Source organism: Esox lucius, chromosome 20 (assembly GCF_011004845.1).
Source record: "Esox lucius isolate fEsoLuc1 chromosome 20, fEsoLuc1.pri, whole genome shotgun sequence".
NCBI classification, from domain to species: Eukaryota; Metazoa; Chordata; class Actinopteri; order Esociformes; family Esocidae; genus Esox; species Esox lucius.
The window spans coordinates 20136729-20156839 of record NC_047588.1 but is presented as its reverse complement, the minus strand read 5'-3'; the positions used below and the strand labels follow the sequence as shown (position 1 = coordinate 20156839).

Below are 20111 nucleotides of genomic sequence, written 5' to 3'. Positions count from 1 at the left end.
AAGCTCCCTTATGTCCCCTGCAAACTAGAACACTGATTGTTAGGGACATGTAGGGTACATGTTCCATTTAAATATCCATTTGTTCTTGTGCATAACATCTTGGCAGCAGTCAGATATAAATATTGTGATATTAGCAGTAGCAACAAACCCTAATAGTTTCTGACATCTATATGAACGAGGCAAAATCTTATTTCAGATTATGGCTGGAGAACGCACCTATACTGACCAATCAATTGATGAGTTCCTATAGCTGCGTTCTTGTTAAATATGCTTGTGCAACAAGTCTCAGGTTTTGATGTGGATTCAAAAACAATCAACAAGTTAATACTGTAACTGACAGCATATTCTGAAACCATTATTTGAAGTAGATTTCACCTCATCCATATGTCAGAAACTAAGGATTATATATTAAGCCTCCACTGGCTAAGGAAGATTCAGGTCAAATGAGATCATGACACATTGTATCAGACTGCCACTTGGAAAGTTTCAAGATATTAAGACAGCTTACAGCAAGGTGTTGGTTAGAAATGACGTGTAGAAGCTCAAAATAAATTAATCTTTTATGTGGACTTTTCCATCCGATTGAAGTAAACATATTGACAAAAGTCATGTGGTCTGGTGTACCTTTATACAAAACGAATTTACATTTAAACCATTCAGCAGATGCTCTTCTGAAAAGCGACATACATAAGCAGATATCTTTTCTGATTTTGTACCAAAAGCAGTTTAGTTTCTGGAGGTAAACAGCAACACATTCGAATGGGTTCTATAATCCCTTTTGGAAGAAGAAGAAACCTGCTTGCTCAACAACACACCCTTAATTTGTTTAAAATGATGACACCACTGTGAAACTGGCTGTGGCAGATACCTTTCTTGGACACAGACATTAAGATCCTGAGAGAATGCATCATACAGATCCTCTGCTCCACACTGGTTGAACCAATAGCAGCCGTCAATGATAGAAGCCTTAACATGGTCTGGGCACAAGAAACTGAAAGTATGTCACTTTTGATATACAACAGGAACAGTAGATACCAATACCACCATCTGCATCCACATTTTAAACAAGGGTCCCCTGGGTCATGTACCGTAAACCATACAAAATGGATTTAAACAGTTGGGAGAAACTACCTGGGCCTTGCCAAATGGGAATCACTTATTTTGCTCCAACCTTTAGAAAGTTAAATGTTTTACTACCATGCACCCTATTGAACATGTGTTCGCCTAAACCATAGGTCAACCCTCTCCTGGGGACCCCCCAGCCATTCCATCTATTTCAGGGGTGTTCCACTGAGGGCCGAGTGTCTGCAGGTTTTTGGTTTTTCCTATAAATTGGTTCCCAGTTCATACCTACACAACCAGGTGAGTGTAGAAACTAACCAATCAGTGACTTAATTAACCAATCAAGTACAAGGAGAGAGCAAAAACCTGCAGACACACAGCCCTCCGTGGAACCGGTTTGACACTTGTGATCTATTTGATGCACCCCAGAGCTAGCACACCTGAATCAACTTAACTAATTAACAAGCCCTTACCTGTTGAATCAGGTGAACTAGTTCAGGGCTAAAACTAAACAGATGGCTGGGAGGTCCCCAGGAGAGGGTTGAAGACCTATGGCCTAAACCATTTGATCAGGAGTTACTATATGCACCAATATTGTTAATGTAAAAAGCAAAAACAACTACAATAAAGGCGTGTAATGTCAACAGGCTGCTAGTCTGGCTCTTCCTCCAAAATATTATTCTTAAAGCAACACCATCACAATCATCACTATTAAATCATTATTATTTATTTTCTAGATTTCTTATCCATCATTCAAAAGAAGTGTAGGGGGAAAAATGTGTGTGCCCACAATAAGATATTGATAAGAATCGCATCCTTTTCACCAGGCTTGCTTTTTGGACATGAAGTTGGTCGGTCAGAAGTTTGACATTTCAGTTGAAATGAACATGTACAGTCAATTCATGATAATTCTGTACACAAACTGTTGCATAAACAGGATGAACATCTTCCCCCAGTCCTTTGCATATAACTTCATCATGTCGATGACACCAATTCAGGTTTCTCTTCTTGCTCGCTTCTTCTTGGTCACTGGTTTTGAAGGCTGGCTCTCTTCAGATGTCTCTGAGGAAAAGCACACAGTGGTAAGCCTTAAAACAAAACATAGGGAACCTTTTTTTTTTATCAGTTTGTAAATAGCAAAGCAGAAGTCATTAATGTGGGATGGGAATCCAACAATTGACCAAATGAACCAATGAAAGGAGGGATGTGCAGGAAGGGGTTTGGGTGAGACTGAGAAATAGAGACAAGAAACTTGGTCAGTTTGGTGTTACCAGCACAGGTGAATGCAAAATACACCATGCTGAGAGAAAAGGAGATCTAAGGACATCAGGAAGAGTGTAACAATAACACAGTCTGGGGAATAAGACTATCTATGGGCTATAAGACCATCTAAAAAAAAACAAGCTGATCACCTGCTGATCATCTTACATAGCCTACCACCAAAAGAACCTTAACTCAACAGTCAAGCATGGTGGTGGGAATGTCTAGATATGGGGCAGCTTTTCCTTATCTGGACCTGGTCGACTGCACGTCATTAGGGTAAGCATGAATTCTCAGGTATAGCTAAAGCCAGGCTGAAAACGGGTCCAACAAGACAACGACCCAAAGAATTCAAGGGAAGAATTCTATGGAAGAATGGCTCAGAAGCAAGAATGTGTTTTGGGTTGTCCAAGTCCTGACCTTAATCCAATTAAGAAGCTGTGACCTGAAGTGGGCAGTACATGCCAGACAACTCTCAAACCTCATTTAATTGGCTGAGTTCTGAAAGGAGTGGGCAAAAATACCTCAGAAAAAGACATCAGAGACTTATTAGCAACTATTGGAGTCATTTACTCGAAGTTGCTCTGCAAATGGAGGTGCCACAAGTTATTGACTGAAGGAGTTCACATTTTTGCAGATAATCTGCTTTTGTTAAATAAATAAAAAGTTATTACATAATGTAGTCTGCAGCGCAGTTTAGTACAAAACTGAATTATTTTATTTTGGTAGACTGTTTCCTCAATTTGCCCTATGATAAATTATTTCAAGCTTCTTGCAGGATTCGCCATAACTCAGTCCACACAGATTCAATTATGCTGAGGTTGGGGTTCTGAGGTGGCCATCTGTGTATGCATTTCATCTGCAGAATTCTGCTCTACATAGGTCTTAATCTTCTTGTTGAATGTCTGACATTATTTTAGGGCTGAAAAAAAAATTCTTCGCCAATCCAATAGGGACATTTCTTGTAAGAAAACTCACTGTCAAAGCCTGTACTTGGGCACCAGGTGACTGCCAGACAGGGCATACCACAATCCCCTGAAATACTTTGAGATTATGAACTGCTTACCAACACAATTAGATGTGACTTGTTACCCACAGTATACAGCCTCATAACATATGAGTATCAGCCAATCAGCAAACAAGATTTGAAGCAACCTCCATCCATCCATCTTCTTCCGCTTTGAAGCAACCTGATTATTATAATAACAACACTAATTATACATTATTATTATGTATAATTGTTGTTATTATAATAATAAATAATAATATAGAACTCCTACATCCAGGTACCCTTTTGCTTTAATTTCTGTATGAATAATGTACTTTCGTCTTTGTTGTTTATGGCCCAATTTCTGCGTTATATCTCATTAGAGAATATTACGGATACTGTTCTAGGACTTTGATTTGAGTAAGACCCATGAACCACCAACTCCCAAAGCATCCTGCCGTGGATCACCTGTTCATACATTGTTTTTCCTGACCTAACCAATTATTCAGACTTATTTTCACTTAAACACAGTAGAAACTAATTGCATATGCATATGCATATGCATATGCATATATATATATATATATATATATATATATATATGAAAGACAATTTTTGACTGCCACTGCTGCTCTAAGACTAGTATAACCTTGCTGAGATGCGTTGCTATAAATCTCTGCCAAACAAAAAATTCCGGTGTACAAATTGGTTAGGCATCTTAATTATGTTCAAAGTCACAAAAGATGACTGTGGAGTGCTCGGATAATAAAGGTTATCTTTCATTGCACAACTCTGAGGACACTGACCCAGTTTTTCATGGTCTGACTGTGCATGAACTCCTGGGAATTGCTTGACAATAAAGGATCCTGTTCTAAAGGCATTCTCTTGATTTCTTCAACAGCTATCATATTTACATGTTTCTATTGAGCTTGGTATGGCAAGGCTTCATACTTTCCTATATGTCCACTCTGAAGTGAAGTAGTGTCTGCAGGGATTGGACACCCACTGCGCTAGCAGAAACATAGCGCAGGGTTAGAAGCCAAACCAGTAGACAAGACTGACAGACTTACTCTGTGTTGGAACAGGTAGACTATTCTGCTTGGTAGTCTCTTTATCAGCAGGTTGGGGTGGCACTTGTGTAATAGGGATCGTGTTCTTTAGGACCACCACTGGTTTCTCCACTCTTGCCTGGAGGAAAACAATAATTTCAGACTAATTGTACAGGCCCCGGTCAAAAGTAGTACACTACAGGTGCCCTTTGAGACACAGCCAATGAAAAGCACATTTATAGAGCAGTGTCACCAACCTCCACAGCAGCAGGCTCTTGGATTGACTGCTTCTTCACCTTGACCTGAGTAACAAGCTCTCTGATTGGCTCTTCTGACTCCTGCCAATCAGAAAACAATTAAGAAAACCACAGGAAAAATTATACATACACTCAACCTGTCAAAGAGCCCATTTGGATTTGTTTCTTGTGCATTATAATAAATTCACAATAGGAGTACACCAGAGGTGCAGACATGAGTCTCTATTACAATAAGGAATTCAGCATTTCAGTTATTATGGAGGATGTCTGCTCACTTTCCCTGGAGTGGATGGCAACTCCAAAGGTCACAAAAAGCTAAAATCAGCAAGTAAAGCTGAATTAAATCTAAAAAGCTATGAAAATGAAGAGTGATCCTTATAGACTTCATGTTACATGATTATACACACAATATTATTTCATCCATTGGCCACAAATTAGCTTGTGGGTTAAACACATCAGCAAGTAATAGGTCACATTTTACAAAGTTGCTCTTTTCTACTGAAACAACTGTAATTACGGTATTAACGTTTGTAAGCAACAATCCAGAAACTAGTTCTCCCCCCTCAACTGCTTTCATCTAAGGTTTTACCTGGCCAGTATCTGCAGCGTCTTCAGCTTTCTTCTTCTTCCTTTTCTTCTTTTTCGATTTTCCGGTTACATCAGTAGAAGCCTCTTCTTTTTCTGATATCTGTAAAACAAAAACTAAAAGCTACTTAACCTGACAACCTTTTCAAGTTGAGCTTTAAGTCAAAATGCTATTGTACAGTACAACGCAGAGATTGAGACGTGCCAGTTTGTTTGGCAGACTAAGTTGTGACAACTTTGAAAACACCACTAATACAGCCGGGCCTCTTTCCAAATGCACATACAAGCATCCCAAACTTGGTTTACCATGACAGACTGAGGCTCCTCCACGGTAAGGGCAGGAGTCTCTACAGCTGGAGGCTCCTCATAGTTTCCCCACACTTCGGCAGGGGCACTCCAGTCAGAGCCACCGTCCACCTCAGCAGAAGACCCGCCATCTGAAAACAGATCCACATATACTACCATCCATAGTATAGGCAAGTTGAGACGGATCACAACATCCATCTCCGGGGACGACGACGATTGTTTCAGATATAACGTATTTAGAGTATCTCTGCATGCGAGTGTAATACAAAAATAAAAAATATTATCAATATAATCCTTGCTGTAAGGCTTTCATTGGTAAAGGTGTGTGTTTCACCCACTCAGTCCGGACCACTCGTCTCCTGGTTGGTGCGGATGGCTAAGCCACTGAATTTCAGGCTGGGGTCCCACAGCTGAAACACACCATGACAAAAGACCTCATGGACAACAGGAACCAACATTATCATACAGACACAGCCTTCAATAGTGAGGCATCAGCAAGAAAATCCTCGGTTGATACTAACATCCGAGTAATTTATGTTCCAAAACAAAATGTAAACGTAGCTTCTGATCACGCTTTTAATTTCAACAAATGCACATTCAATCGTACAGAAGTTGTCTTTCTATATATAACAAAAGACGCACAACAGGTTCAGAAAGCGCTGTATCCTTAGTCGGCACGTTTTATAATGATGGCATAAAAGGCTAGAGTCACATCTGAAATCAAGACAATAGGGGTACAGATTTTATATTTCTAAACCACGCCACCTAGAGGCCAAAACAAAGTAAATCACAAATTAACCAATAACAGATGAAACGGGCACAAGGAAAAGTCTGTCAATTAAATACAGTACCAACTCCTAGTCCACTGAACGAGCCAAGATGGACGTCTGTGGTCTTCAACCCGGTTATCCCTGCATCAATGACAGTCCATCCTCCTTATGAAATATGGACATAAAAGTACTGTCAGTGAAAAAACTACATTGATTAAACTGGGCAAAAGTATATGTGGTATTCACTGAATAAAAAAAATAAAAAAAGTGACTATAAGATGTCACATCGGTCATTCATTGGAGGGACATATTACTACAGAAGTTACCTTCAGTCTCCTGCCCCCAGACAGTGGTGTCAGGGTTGCTGTCTGGGCCAGAAGGGATGGTTGTCTCAGGGCTGGTCCAACGCTCCTCATTAGGAACAGTTGTTAGGACAGGGGCCTCTGGGGCCAGGTGTGTCCAATCTCCAGCCACTACCAAACCCTCTGCAGGGGTCACATCGCTGCTGGCCGCTGAGACACAAGCACATTTAACAAACCACCAGAACAACCAACATTAGCTTGGCACGTTGGTTTGTCTGAGAAAACAACTCCAAAGCATTGTACAACAGAGGACATTGAGATCTTACAATAGGACATGATTTCACTCCTTAATAAACCCCCTAAACTCTAAAATGTGAGGTTAATTTCATGCCATTTATATATACTTTTTTACCATAAGCTGTTCCAATGGCAACAGCAGCATCTGCCTTCTCAGCTTTGGTTTTGAAGGAATCCCCTAGGGAAATAAAAGCCATGTTAAAGATTCACTCCCAGCCTCCCTAATACCATCTCAGTAGTTCAGAGCTAGGTCAATCCTGCTAAAATAATACATAAAGGATAAGGGCTGATGAGAGGGCACCATCAGAAAAAGTTGCTCAATTTCACTACTACCTAAAAACAAAAGGGAAAATAATAGACACTGTCAAAACATTCTAACCATCAAGGGGGTGTACTGTATACATGGCTAATGTTTAACAGTTCAAATATAACTGGGGTGGGTGTTTACCAGCAGAAAAGACTGGCTGTGATAGATCCCCTTTCAGCCAATGCCATCTTCTGGTTTTCAAAATTCTAGCAGTCTAATGAATACACTACATATATGCTTTTGGAAAAATAACTACTTTTTCGAAAGAACATAACAGCATTTCCATAAGCTTGTAGCCTACAGTACATTTAAAATACATTTTGGAGGTCTTAAGAAACATTACTGAAGAGAAAATAGTTCACAAGACAGATCGTTTGGTGCCAAAATGCTGCGTTACATTACTTGAGATCTAGCCCGTTTTTTTTTCATGGCAAGCGTGTTTGCGGAGTGCAGACAATGATTCTGATCACATTATGGTGCGGTTCGGTCCCATGCATGTGATGCACGTATCGCCACGCTCTGGCAGCCAGATTAATACCTAAAGCAAATGTGAAGAGAAAGTATCTACAGATTTTTTTAAAATTACAATTAAACTGAAATGTCTCAATAACGTGTAATGTAAACAGGCCATCTGATGCAAATCAGAAGCATCACAGAAAGCCCATGATAAATGTGATGTACTATACCAGAGTGCCATCCGCTGTCATTAACACATCTACAACATATCACAGTGACCTTCACACCAAAAACAAACTCAACAAGTTGCACACTGCTCAATGAGCCTGCATGTGTAGTTGAACGTTTGAAATGGTGTTAATAATCATCATCATCAGTACCTAAAAGAATCAGAGAATTAACTAAACATTTAGTCATTATGAAGTCCTGCTGTTAAATGCAAGGTGTTCACTAGATTCCCATATGTAATAATCTTGCCCTTTTTATTTTTGCGAAAGGCAAGCAGGTCAACCCACATCCTTGGGAACACGATAAGTAGCCTAGAATCCAAACCCGCCATGCGGTTAAGATTACAGTAACTTCTGTGATGAAACGGAGCATGTCAGTTTGAATTCCAGGCTAATAAAGCAGAAGGGAAGGAAAATAAGCTATGTCTCTCAGGACTCTTGGAATCCTCAGAAGTCTGTCGTGATAGCAGGCATGATCAACAGGGGACCATCTAAACTCAATAACACAACTTGCAGGAGCAGTCTCCATGGATGCCAAATTAGCGTGTTTACAAAAAGAGGGGTGCATTTGTGTTGTAGTTCGTACAAGGATATATATTTATAGACATTAATGCCTTGTTGCCCTGGTAGCTATTCAGGACAAATAATGTCACCAACAGCACACATTCACAAACATTCAGTCAGAGGAGCTTGTAGACAACAAATTTTCTTCTAAGCCAAACAGGGCAGATATTGTTGTCTTAGGGAGAAAACCATGAGGTGCTGATTTAGGAAGAGGGCTGTCCAATTGACTGTTGCATGAAACAGACTTTCAGAAAAAACAAATTACATTTCTGACCAAGGCAGTCCGGCCTATTACCAGAACCAGAAAGCTAGCTAAGTACTTGCACTGTCTCTGCCATTCCGGACAGCCTGGCTGTGTGGAGCAGCCGGTGCTTCTCTTATTTTTTTACCATTAAGTGTATTTTGTGTGTCTATCTCCATACTTAACTGCAGGATTTTATTAAATGCTTTGCAATGAGGAGATAGGTAAAGCTAGCTTTACCTTTCTTTTTTTTCTCTTTCTTCTCAGAGCCAGAGACAGGGGCTGCAGCTTTAGGGCTGGCCTTGGGTTGCTCTGAGGGAAGAGTGCAAGGCAGAAGATCTATTCCTTCAGGGCTCCCAGACCAATCACCAGTAGTCTTGTCTTTGCGTCGCTGCTCACGCTTCTCCTTGTTACTGACCTTGGTTTCCCAGCTGCCTAAAACTGATGCAAACATGTGGAAAGGTTATCAGGAGGCCAACACCCCCAGAATGTCAAGGCTTTGGTCAAAGTAAGTCTTTCAAATATGATAAAACACAGAACATGTATTATTCCTTTCAAATCAAATACCATTTTCAAACTACTAATATCCAGACTGTGTAGATTTAACAGTTAATTACACTGATAATGAATGGTACACACAGGGGTGCCTTAAATCAGCTTGTGAGAATTTGATTTTAACAAACTTAGCATGTAGCCAGAATCCAATTTAGACATTCATGTTAATTATCCTACACTATGTCAAATATGAGTCATTAAAACGTTATAATAAATCAACAAATTGAAGCTACATTTTGCACCTCCTCATGTCAGATTCAGAATGAGTATTTTTGCCAAGTATGTTTCACAACAAACTAGGAATTTGTTTTGGGCCATTAGTGCAGCAATTTTGTACATAAGAAATAAAATCAAATAAGAATAGTGGACTGAGCATAGAAATAGTTGACAGAGTGTTAACAAATTAATAAAAAATACACAAGCTGCAAGAATTGTCCAGTTGAGGGTTGTGTGTGTGTGTGTATATATGTGGGGAGAGTTGTGTGTGCCAGTTTGGCTCCAGGGGCATATTCATGAGATCTACGGATGGCGTGAAAGGCTGTATCCGATGGACAGAGTTAAGGCAGCCCTACTCTGACAGTTACTCATTTAATGTTGAAAAAAATATTCATTTCAGACTGGAATTTCAAGAGAAAAGTTGACAGGCCTATTACAGTAGGACACTTAGTAGCCTTTTGAATCAGTAAATGTCTTAAATCAATGTTGGTGTATTTCATCAAAAATAACCAACCTTCCTCTGGTTCCTTGACACCAGAAGTAGCCTTCTTAGCCTTTTTTAGAGGCTGTTTCTCTTTCTTCTTTGTCTTCTTTATCTAAAGACAAGAGTAAAAATGTATGGTTGTTGGGTGTTGATATAATTTTGGCATACATTCACATTGTTCCCTCCTGTACCAATAGAATCATTGTGCAAATCAATCAAGTCAACACACTGAGGTTTACAGGTAACCTGATCATTTGACCAGTCTACCTTTAGCCTTGACATGTACACTATTCAGTACACCCAAACTCTTTTAACAAAAGTATACTACTGTGTATTTTTTCAGCTGAATGCAGATTGAAAGGCGGCTGGTTTGATCCGTGTATTAATTCATTGAGGAGCCTCAACTGACACTAGCTAAGTCAGGAAGCAATCCCATCCTTCAAGCTTTGCTGCATCTGCAAGTTCAAATCTTGCAACCTGAAACTGCCAGCTGGCCCCTGCACATCACAGGATGACAGTAGGCGTCCTAAGTGAGGCTAGGCTCTATATGCCACATCATCACTAGCAAGACTCGACTACAACTCCATGAAGAAAAATTAACCGTTTCGTTTTTTGATTCAGATACTGGTTGAAAGGATAATATTTATTGCGTAAAACAGATTATAGTCTCTTATCATATAAGTAAAATATGTCCGACCTCAGAGGTATTCTCTGTCTTGACTTGAGGACAAAGATGTGGCACTGCTGGCTGGTTGTCTTCCTCGGTCACTCTCACTTCCTCCTGCAGCTCAGCAACTGCACGTCCATTTGGCTGTGATTTCTGTGTGGCATTTCAGTACAGAATAAGCTAACGACGTTAGATAACTACACGGTGGAATGCATAGAAATACAGCAAAATTAGTTGTTCACGTGACAAAATTATTTATCTATCCTAGGTAACATTAATAAGCTGAATCATGCCAACGCTTGTTCCTTGTAGCTACTAACGTTAAGTGGTAAGTTAACATTGAGTAAAGACTTAGTTAGCCAGCATAAAGCTGTAAAATTTAAATAACAAAACTAGCAGACATCGAATGTAGTAAACGTTACCTTTTCAGTGGGTTTCCTTTTCTTTTTTTTCTGTTCCTCGGCTCTAACCGCCTTGACAGAAGCTTGTGCGGTGCTTAAAATGGCCTCATCGACTTCAATTATAGGGCTCTTCTTGAAGAGACCGCGACAGGCCGAGGCCCAAAGAGCCACCATTAGCAAGAGCCCAATGCACGCTGCTAAGAGGATCACCCATGGCGGTATCTCGGGCTTCACCCCAAAATCCACCCCGAGTTCAGAGTGCAAGCGGTCTAGGCCGTTAGAAAGAAGTTCATTCAAGCGACCTGCTAACAACGTGACCTGCTGTGAGGCCGCGTCGAACCATTTCTCTGCCATTTGCGTTAAAATCAATTGACTGACAGAGCAAACCAAAGCGAACGTTAGCTGGCTAAAATTAACATAACGGTGTTGACAGGGCAAACAATAAAACCACACTCATCACTAGCTTTTCTTCCACCTAGCCGCTAACGTTAGTTAGCTAATTACCGTCGGAAGAACTGTCACTTGTCGTTGCCAGAGCTATTTAGCAAATGCAACATTTGAGTCAATCAAAATCGATCCAAGACAGATCCCTTAGTTCCCTCATATGTCTCTGATCCTATAAATGACTAATCCACTTCTTACACACTGACAAAGCAAAAAGGTTTATTTCAAGGAGTATGTGCAGTGCAAGAGAAAAGCAGCAGGCGGGGCGGTTAGTATCCTGCTATATTATTGGTGCAACGTCAACATCGAAAAAGGTGGAGGCGTTACACTTGTCTGGGGTACTATGCTGTTAAATGGGGTGTTCTATTAATGCCCCTTAAACATCCGGCCGAAGCGGGTTATAATTTCTAACGCTAGCGTCGGGTAGGCTGATCTGCTTCGAGATTATGGGCCAGACAGCGCAATACAAAACCAGGATGGCACTGAACACGTGTAATGCTTGTTTACAAATGATTAATTCAATGAAATGGCATATTTTACTACACATTTTCCCAAAAAAACAGACATTAAATTGTGAAAAGGTATATTATAGCCAGACTATTTCAAATAATAATCTAACTAGGTTAGTAAATTATAACTGTTTAAGATGTATTATTATTGTTTATTATATCTGAGTGAAGCCATTACTACGATTCCTCATTTTCCTTGAAGTTGTTAAATTTAGCAATTTGCTTTCGATTATCACAGCAGCGATTGCTAACGCATCCAATGTGGCATGTTTATGTTGTGTATTCAGATTTGTTTCGTTCCAAGCAAAACGGATCCTCCATCTCAGCTTTCCCCCGGTGACGTATCGGGACATGACCCGATTCAAAGCAAAGTATCTGAATAGAACTCCACCAACATCCGTCGACTCAAGGCTTGGTTTTCAAAGGCCTCGTCGGTCCCGGTTGATCCCATGACTATCCATCTGCAATCTTTTCCCAGCTTCAGCTTTAACAAATCATTGGTTTTTAAAATATTTTAGTCAATTAAAAAAAGAGAGCCCTCCCAAAACAACAGATCACCACCAGTCAAGGTTCGGGTGTGTATGTCTGAAAGTGAGGTCTCTTCAACAAGCTGAGATTACTTTGTGTTTATGGAGAACATTTCAATGGATGATCATGTGGCAAGAATGCACATTACATTTTGAAAAATTATTATTGAGGAAGATCCACATTGATTTAAGCCACATTCAAACGGTTTTATACAGTTGCTGGTCCACACACTTGCTGCCTTTAGGTTCCAACAGGTGCAGACTTTGCACTACTAAAAACCTAGTGGAATTACCTATAAACCACTGGAAATAATGACTTTAAAATGTATCAGGGATTTTATGCAATTCAATTATGACATATTGTGAACCTCTCTGAGTCACATGTAAAATGTTAAGAGAATATTATCAAATAATGAAAAGGCTGAAACAATGTTAATATAAGCCATCAATTTTGTTAATGTTCGGTGTAGAAAATGCTGGTTTCAGTCTGAAATAACCATTGAATGTTTTAAACTATTTAAATATATTTCCTTAAACCTTTGGCATCACACTGGTGGCAGTTAAAAAAAAAAAAAAAAAGAGCTGCAGAGCAATTTTCTCTGGAATCTAGAAGCCCATGGACACATGAATCCTGTTGAAGTTATTCAAATACATTTCCAAAAAGACATTCACAAACAGGCACAGTGATTCTCAAAAGAATTCAACCCCCTTGAACTGTTCCACATTGTGTTAAATGAAATCAAAATTGATTCTATTAGGAATTTTTCCTACAAATTGTTCTAAATTGATTCCATTCATACTGAAGCCTTTTTAGTCTATTTGATAGAGGCCCTTTGGCAGCAATTACAGCCGTTAATACTACAACTTTTACCCATTCGTCTTTGTAAAATGACTGAAGGTCCATCATGTTGGATGGTGACTTTGGTGAAGAGCAATATTCAGCTCTACACATTCACAATTGGAATGAGCCCCAGGCTTGACAGTCACTCCAGGACATTGAGCTTCTCATTTTTAAGCCACTCCAGTGTGGCTTTGGCTGTATCTTTGGGGTTGTCCTGCTGGAAGTCATTCTCCCCAGTCCCAGGTTATTTGCCGAGTTAAGCAGGTTTTCTTCCAGGGTTTTGTGGGACTTTTCTGCATCCCTTTGTCCTCTGTTCTCACAAGCCTTTCAGGCCTCGACACAGAAAAGCATCCCATAGTATGATGCTGCCACCATGCTACAATCACTACGTTATCTCAGGATTAGCTCCATTTTGGTCTCATCAGACCCAAGAATCTTCCACTTAGTCGGTCTCCCACAAGCCTTCTAGGAAACTCTAGCCAAGTTTCCACACTTTGGTGAAGCCCCCAGGCTGTTGGTGCAGTATGCAGTGTTGGCCAGCTCAGCTGTAGAAAACTAACTGCTGTAGAGTTCCCATATACGCCGCTTGGTGGCCTCCCTGATTAGGGCCCTTCACACATGGACCCTCTTTTTGAGGATGGCCTGTTGTAGACAGATTATTCCCCATTTCATAAAAGGGACTGGTGATTGTGCTCCAGGGGATATTCACTGCCTGGGAAACGTTCACATAACCCACCCAGTTGGGACTTTTAAGAACCTTATTCCATACTGGAATGTTCCTTCATCTACATCATGGTCGTTTGTTAGAAAATTATACTAACCCATTGGGGAACCTCCCAGAGACAGGTTTATTTAATCTGAAATCAGGTGAAACACCTTGATTGCACACAGGTGGACTCCAATTCAACTAATTACATGACTTCAAAAGACAACTAGTTGTACCACAGCTCATTCAGGCATTATAGCATAGGGGGTGAATACTTAGGCAATTTTTCTGGTTTATATTTGTAATTAATTCAGAACATTTTGAAGATTTTATTTAGCACTTTGACATTATGGACTTTGGTGTTGCTCAGTGGCAAAAACCTCTGATGAAATCCACATTTTAAGTATAAGTCCAGGAGAGTGAATACATTAGAGAACCATTGTTCTAGAGTGTTCCAGTAGCTTTGGTTAATTACAAATTGCCTTGCAACACAAATCTATTCATTTGACAATCAGGAGACTAAATAGATTGTTTGCATCCAAGTTTATTTTGAAATTCCCTACTCCCCCTATACAAGAAAAAATTACTTTCCACAAAGGCAGCAGTGAACTGTCAGTGATACTAAGTATTCTGTTTAGGGCAAGGAACAAAATCATAATCACAGTGTGTGTTTTCTTTTTACTTTTTAAATACTTCTACTGCTGTCATCTTTGGCTGGGTTTCGGCAGACAATTTGCTGTGGAGCCAAATTCCTGGGAAGTAAAAGTTTAAGCCAATAGAGCAGAGTTGTGGGCTTCACCTTTACAAAGCCAATGCAGGAATGTATATTACCTTCAGAACTAAAAAAAAAAAAAAAAAAAAAAAAAAAAAAAGAAACTACAATAAAATAACAAGCTGTCTGTGTTCACAACACAAACAATATTACCGCCAGGGGAGCAACAGCAATTTTTCTTCGAATTCCATAAAATTGTATAGACAAAAAATAAATCTACAAAAATGGAACTAGGTAAATATTACACAACAGGTAAACATGTTTGTCAACCTCTACACAAAACCAAAGTTCTTGGTCTTAATGGCTAGTAAGAGTTTCTGTTTTAGAATCTGTTTGGAGGAATACAGTGGCACATATAGGCGTGAGATGCAGGTGTTAGCTGTAGGAAGGTGCTGGTCGTCTGGTGGCCTGATCGTGATGGAGGGCATGGGCTGGAAGCCTTCTTCACTTGCTGGCAGAGATGGGCTGGACGTCCAGAAATAGACCTGCAGATCGGAAAGCAGGCAGAGTAGGAAATAGACAGGTGGAAGGGAAAAATTATTTCCAAAGCTCATATTTAGAATGTAATGGATTTGAGATAGAGTAATACATCACAATCATAAGTTGCTGTTGAATATGCGAAAGATATTGTGCAGACTTGGATAGAAACCCCTTACCAGATCTTGCCTCTCAGTCATGCTCATCTTCTCCACGATGGACCAAAACCAGCGTTTAAACTGCAACAACTTGTCAGCATTTTCTCCTGTTTAAATGTTGGGTGAGATAACAGATTCACTTGATCATGATATAAAAATGATCAACTCAAACACGTCACGTGAAAGTACACTAAGTGCTTCTAAGTGCACAGCTAAAAATGTAATGACGATCCCTGACCTAAAGGAAACCATTTGATCATGAAATTAATGCATCCAGGTTTTCCTAGATCTGGTCCTGTATTCATTAATTTCATAAAGGGGAGAAACTGATCCTATATATCAGCACTCCTACTCAGATTGTTTGTGAATACAGGCCAAGGTCTTCATACCAGATTCATCATTGAAGGAGGTGAAGCTGATGAGCATCTGCACATTGACCTCTCCACAACCATTGACCAGCAGCCGGAAGTCTTCAGCTGTCAAGTCCTCCAGCGCATTCTTAGGAAGGACATCCAAAAGACCCTTCCTCATCGCCTAAAGACAAAACAGCATTAGCTATCGATATCCATATAGATCCATCTAACCTCATGCCAAGTGCAATTCTACTCAAAACAGAGTTCTCACTGCACAGTTCAAGGCTTATAGCCTCAGACCAGCCTGGTGTACAGTTTGCTGATTTGACCAAACAACAGGTGCCATTATACATGCATGGTAATTCCCCTGTACACAGTGCCACTCAGGAGGACATCAGTGGAAAACTCACATGAAGAGGTTGCTCAGCAACCCCAAGCATCCTGTGTTCTGCGTACTTCCTCACGTATTCGTAAACGTTGAGAGGAGTCACAGGCACGTTGACTCCACCTGACAGAAGCTCCACCTGATACAGCAATGGACATTATCATTAATATTGTAGTCATTTAGCAGACACGTATCCAGAACCATTCAGAGTTAGTGCATTCATCTCAAGAGGGCTAGCTGGGACGACACCACAACCCAGTTTTATTCAATGAAGGAACCATCAGCAGAGTCAGGATAAAGATGATTAATCATACGCAAAAGAGACAATATAATACTTATAAAACGCTTACTAGCAAGTTTCCCCTACAGCACAGTGTAAAACTGTAAAATGGATAAAAGCATGTAACGCACCAAAACAAAAAAATTAAAACTAAAACAAAGTAATAGGAACACCTATAGTATCAACATCTTTTTCACAGAATTAGTTGGCAGAAAATACCTGTCCAGCCCCTTCCTCTTTGCACAAGTCTATGGCGAAGGCCAAGTCCATGGCAGCAAACACAGCCTCTGCCTCTCCGGCCTGCGAGTGACGGATTAACTGCCGCAGGCTCTCATACATTACCGGGTCAAAGAAGGCAAAGTCATGCCAGTTGACCTGGGGGAACAGAAACGAGAGCTCTAGTGTGTCGATACGCAAGCGTCAACCACAATTGACCGTGTTGCCGGCGGATGGGCGCGCCCCCTCAGCGGTGTGAGCACACGGTGTCCATGTAGAGGTGTACAGCAGTAGTATGGTAACAGGGGAACTCATTACCTTTCTGCCAAGCAGCACCTTGATGACATGTCGGTTCAAAGTGATTGGACAGAGCTCATTCTGCAGCAGACACAGCCCTAGTATTCTGGGGGACGGGACGACATATGGAGATTACATTTTGCATAAGGAGGACTCATATTTGTCATTTTGTTGAAATAAATAGAGGCTACACATGAAACTAACCCTACGGGTTCTGATAAAAGGAGGGGCACAATAAAGGGGATATTATTGGTGTCATTTGGGACCCAGTCAGGGGTCAATCCATACCTGCCGATGTTCCTAAAGCAGTTCAGCCGGGCCTCTGTGTTCTTGCCAGGCCGGGGGGAGTAAAAACCCCTCTTGCCAGGCTGGTAAAACAGGGGAGCATTGTCATCTCCGTCATCTGGGTCGTCCAGCTCCATATCTACCACACTGCGGGTGGAGCCATGACGCTTGCGGTTATCCTGTTGCTACAAACAGAAAAAGAGAACGTTGGCAAAATTGTGTAGATCTTACAATGTAAAATAATAAGACTCAGCAATACCTGTTGAAGTATAAGACATTGGTCTTAAGAAATGTTGACATTAAACAGTCCCCTAAACTCATTATTACAGAACAATATACCTGGGGGATCACAAGCTCAATGCCGCCTAATGTTATAATAAACTTCTTTCTTCAGAGACCTCTAACCAGAGCATAACATCCTCTTATATGTGTATAAGAACAAAGCTGAAGCATGTTGTTACAAGCTCACATTTACCTGGGCTTTCTCAGGAGCTTCCAGAAGTCCTAGGTCCAATATGCTGTCGGCACCATTTTCCCTATGAATGGAAAGAAGCGTTTTAGCATATCCCTCACTTTACTTCAATCATCATTTGTCAAGACAATTGACAGCCACACATCAGGGCCTAGATGTTTTAAAGGGTCGGGACGGTCACTGAAAGGTCACTGGATCTAATCTCAGAAAAGAATTGCCTTCATTAGTCCCCCTTGTGTAAAATGACTGTCCTGCAGTGCTGCTGCAGACACCTAACCCTGGATGTCTTAACCAATCAGATAACATCACTAGTAAAAGACTAGCGCATAAACTCTCACGTTTAGCGACCAGTCTATACCTAAACAGTAGGGATCTCATGTAGTGTTGTACGGAAACATGCTGATCTTTCAGTCTCACCAACTGTAGGCAACAAACCTCAGCTGTAACAACAATAGGGTGCCATTTTAGCAACAGTACAACTAAACGGTACCTTCCATGTGCGATGAGCAGCTCCATGGCCTCCTCCACCCTGGCCCTGAGAGAGTCCTCACTGGCCAGGAGAAGCAGCAGTTGGGCGGGGGACAGCTCCAGCAGCATGCCTGTGATCTTACTGGCAAACGCCTACACAGAACCACCAAATCAGTAACATCCTGTTCACAGTTCTGTGGCAAACACTCAGACACAGTATTCCTCAGATCTTATAAGGCTTGTTTGTAGGTACCGGCTGCATAGCGTGAACGCGGGGATACAGCCTTTCTCCCAGGGCCTGTCTGTGGGCTGGCAGGGGATCCGGTTCGTCACTGGGGTTCCCCTCAGAGGCAGGCCTGAAGGGCCGGGTGTCAATGGACAGCTGTCTTCTAGAGTCCCTGGAACACACAGAGGAGAACAGGGTAAGCTAGCGGTCTCACACTGTTTCTGGCCTAGTGTCGACCCCAAACCAAAGTGGCCAGTGCAGGCCTGCATCTATGGTGAACAACGTAAGCTGCTTTTGGAATGCTTCACGGACATCCTTCACCAAGTGATGAACTACTCATCTACAACTGGGTTGCATCCAACTCCAAAAATGCTAACTACCGTAATTTCCCGTTTATAAACCGCAGCTTAGACACAGATTTTGAATTTTCTTTCAACCACAGCAGGGAATACATGGGTGCAGCTAATACAAGAGTTGACATGTTTAAAATCGTTTCCACCAGCGAACTTTATCACAGATGATTGCTTGACGACATAGAGGTCTCAGAAACTCATACAGCAAATACGATACAATTGGCGTTACAGAAAAATATTTTGATCTTCAACAAAATACATTTTGTTAGTGCCCTATGACAGATGTTTAATATTAATGTACAAGGTATGTACAAGTCACAATTGACCTTTTGCAAAATCCCTGCCTATCTTAGTTACTGTTGCTACACCCGTCAAGCTGCCCTTGCTATGCCCGTCAAGTGGCAACTAATGTAAACAACCCAGCACGGAGGGGAAAAGTAGCATATTACCGGTCAGTGTAAGTGATTATTTTTGGAGCAATACCTCCGCGATATTCTCCAGATCGGAGCATTGCAATGTGCAGTGGAAGGATACGTTCACAATATTCAGATAAGGAAGGGGACACAATAACTGAAACAAGCATAGAGATCTCAATCAAAGAATGAGAAACCCTATGAACGCCAAATGCGCCCGGCAGAGCCTTGTGGACCAGTCATGATCTTGCACTACTGGGGAAATTCTGATAACTAACATCAGCATTAGATAATTATTCTTTAGACAACAATGTATAAATGTTGACTAAAGCATTTCACCTCCCAAGAGAAGTCACTGTAAATGACTCCCCCCTCAAAACCTTTCAGGTATAAACTGTTTCTAAACAGTCACATTTACAGCAGGGGCCGTAGCGAAGCCACACAGTTTAACCATTTTGAGCCTAAACGACCAAAGCTTGATGGACCTTCTTCAATTAGTGACCGTTTGCTAAGATAGGATTGGACAAAAAACATTTGGTGGAGGGGTTTTGCGAAAGGTAAATTCTCTGGACAAATGCGGTTTACTTATGGGTGCAGGTAATTCTCGGGTTTGTATACACACAAAGCTATACAATTAATGGTGCGGTTTATACACAATGCGGGTTATAAACAGGGAATTACGGTATGTGCAAATAGTAGCAATCAACAGCCAATCAAAACGTATGTGTCGCACATGATCCATTTGAATGTTCGGAACTCGGACCCAGTTGTGATGCCAACACAGCTGTCAGTGCTGAGGGAACCACGATCAAGGTTGATAGATGAGACACTAGCCAAACGGGAGCTGCAAATAAATATTGGCATCATATTGGCAAGTCATAGTTAATAAACATGGCTTGGTGGTCAATACAGATGTCAACTAACAAGACAGTGAA

At 41.0% G+C, this 20111-nt stretch overlaps 2 protein-coding genes across 12 annotated transcripts in view; both read right to left on the bottom strand.

Moving 5' to 3' along the window:
* Nucleotides 1-1767: 1767 nt before the first annotated feature.
* On the bottom strand, nt 1768-11698 carry LOC105019231 (protein LYRIC-like). The gene is made up of 13 exons (XM_013139272.4): nt 11016-11698; nt 10624-10746; nt 9957-10038; nt 8912-9112; nt 6992-7054; nt 6604-6789; nt 6359-6442; nt 5846-5917; nt 5508-5638; nt 5206-5304; nt 4617-4697; nt 4381-4498; nt 1768-2124 (listed from the first exon to the last, which is right to left on the bottom strand). Exons 1-13 carry the CDS (start codon nt 11346-11348, stop codon nt 2057-2059), a joined length of 1641 nt encoding a protein of 546 aa, XP_012994726.2. The 5' UTR covers nt 11349-11698; the 3' UTR covers nt 1768-2056.
* Nucleotides 11699-14545: 2847 nt separating this feature from the next.
* The window catches only part of ubr5 (ubiquitin protein ligase E3 component n-recognin 5), a 44887-nt gene continuing 39321 nt past the window's right edge, over nt 14546-20111 (bottom strand). For 7 of the 11 annotated variants that reach the window (XM_010885178.5, XM_010885181.5, XM_020041237.3 and 4 more), the window contains 11 exons: nt 19910-20020; nt 18438-18582; nt 18207-18337; nt 17720-17780; nt 17248-17429; nt 16981-17065; nt 16666-16821; nt 16192-16305; nt 15818-15962; nt 15450-15535; nt 14546-15278 (listed from right to left, as the gene is read on the bottom strand). In XM_010885178.5, coding sequence (XP_010883480.2) covers nt 15066-15278; nt 15450-15535; nt 15818-15962; nt 16192-16305; nt 16666-16821; nt 16981-17065; nt 17248-17429; nt 17720-17780; nt 18207-18337; nt 18438-18582; nt 19910-20020 — 1429 coding nt within the window. In that variant the 3' untranslated portion in view covers nt 14546-15065. The remainder of the gene's footprint in view (nt 15279-15449; nt 15536-15817; nt 15963-16191; nt 16306-16665; nt 16822-16980; nt 17066-17247; nt 17430-17719; nt 17781-18206; nt 18338-18437; nt 18583-19909; nt 20021-20111) is intronic. The other 4 variants (XM_010885185.5, XM_034288779.1, XM_010885182.5 and 1 more) reach the window with 3 other exon arrangements.

Excerpts from the sequence above, each read along its gene's own strand:
- LOC105019231 (XM_013139272.4), bottom strand. The coding sequence starts at position 11,348 with ATGGCAGAGAAATGGTTCGACGCGGCCTCACAGCAGGTCACGTTGTTA. Across the intron at positions 10,747-11,015 it reads AAAGGAAACCCACTGAAAAG|AAATCACAGCCAAATGGACG; the intron begins GTAACGTTTACT and ends AATGCCACACAG. Across the intron at positions 5,305-5,507 it reads AGGAGCCTCAGTCTGTCATG|ATATCAGAAAAAGAAGAGGC; the intron begins GTAAACCAAGTT and ends TTTGTTTTACAG.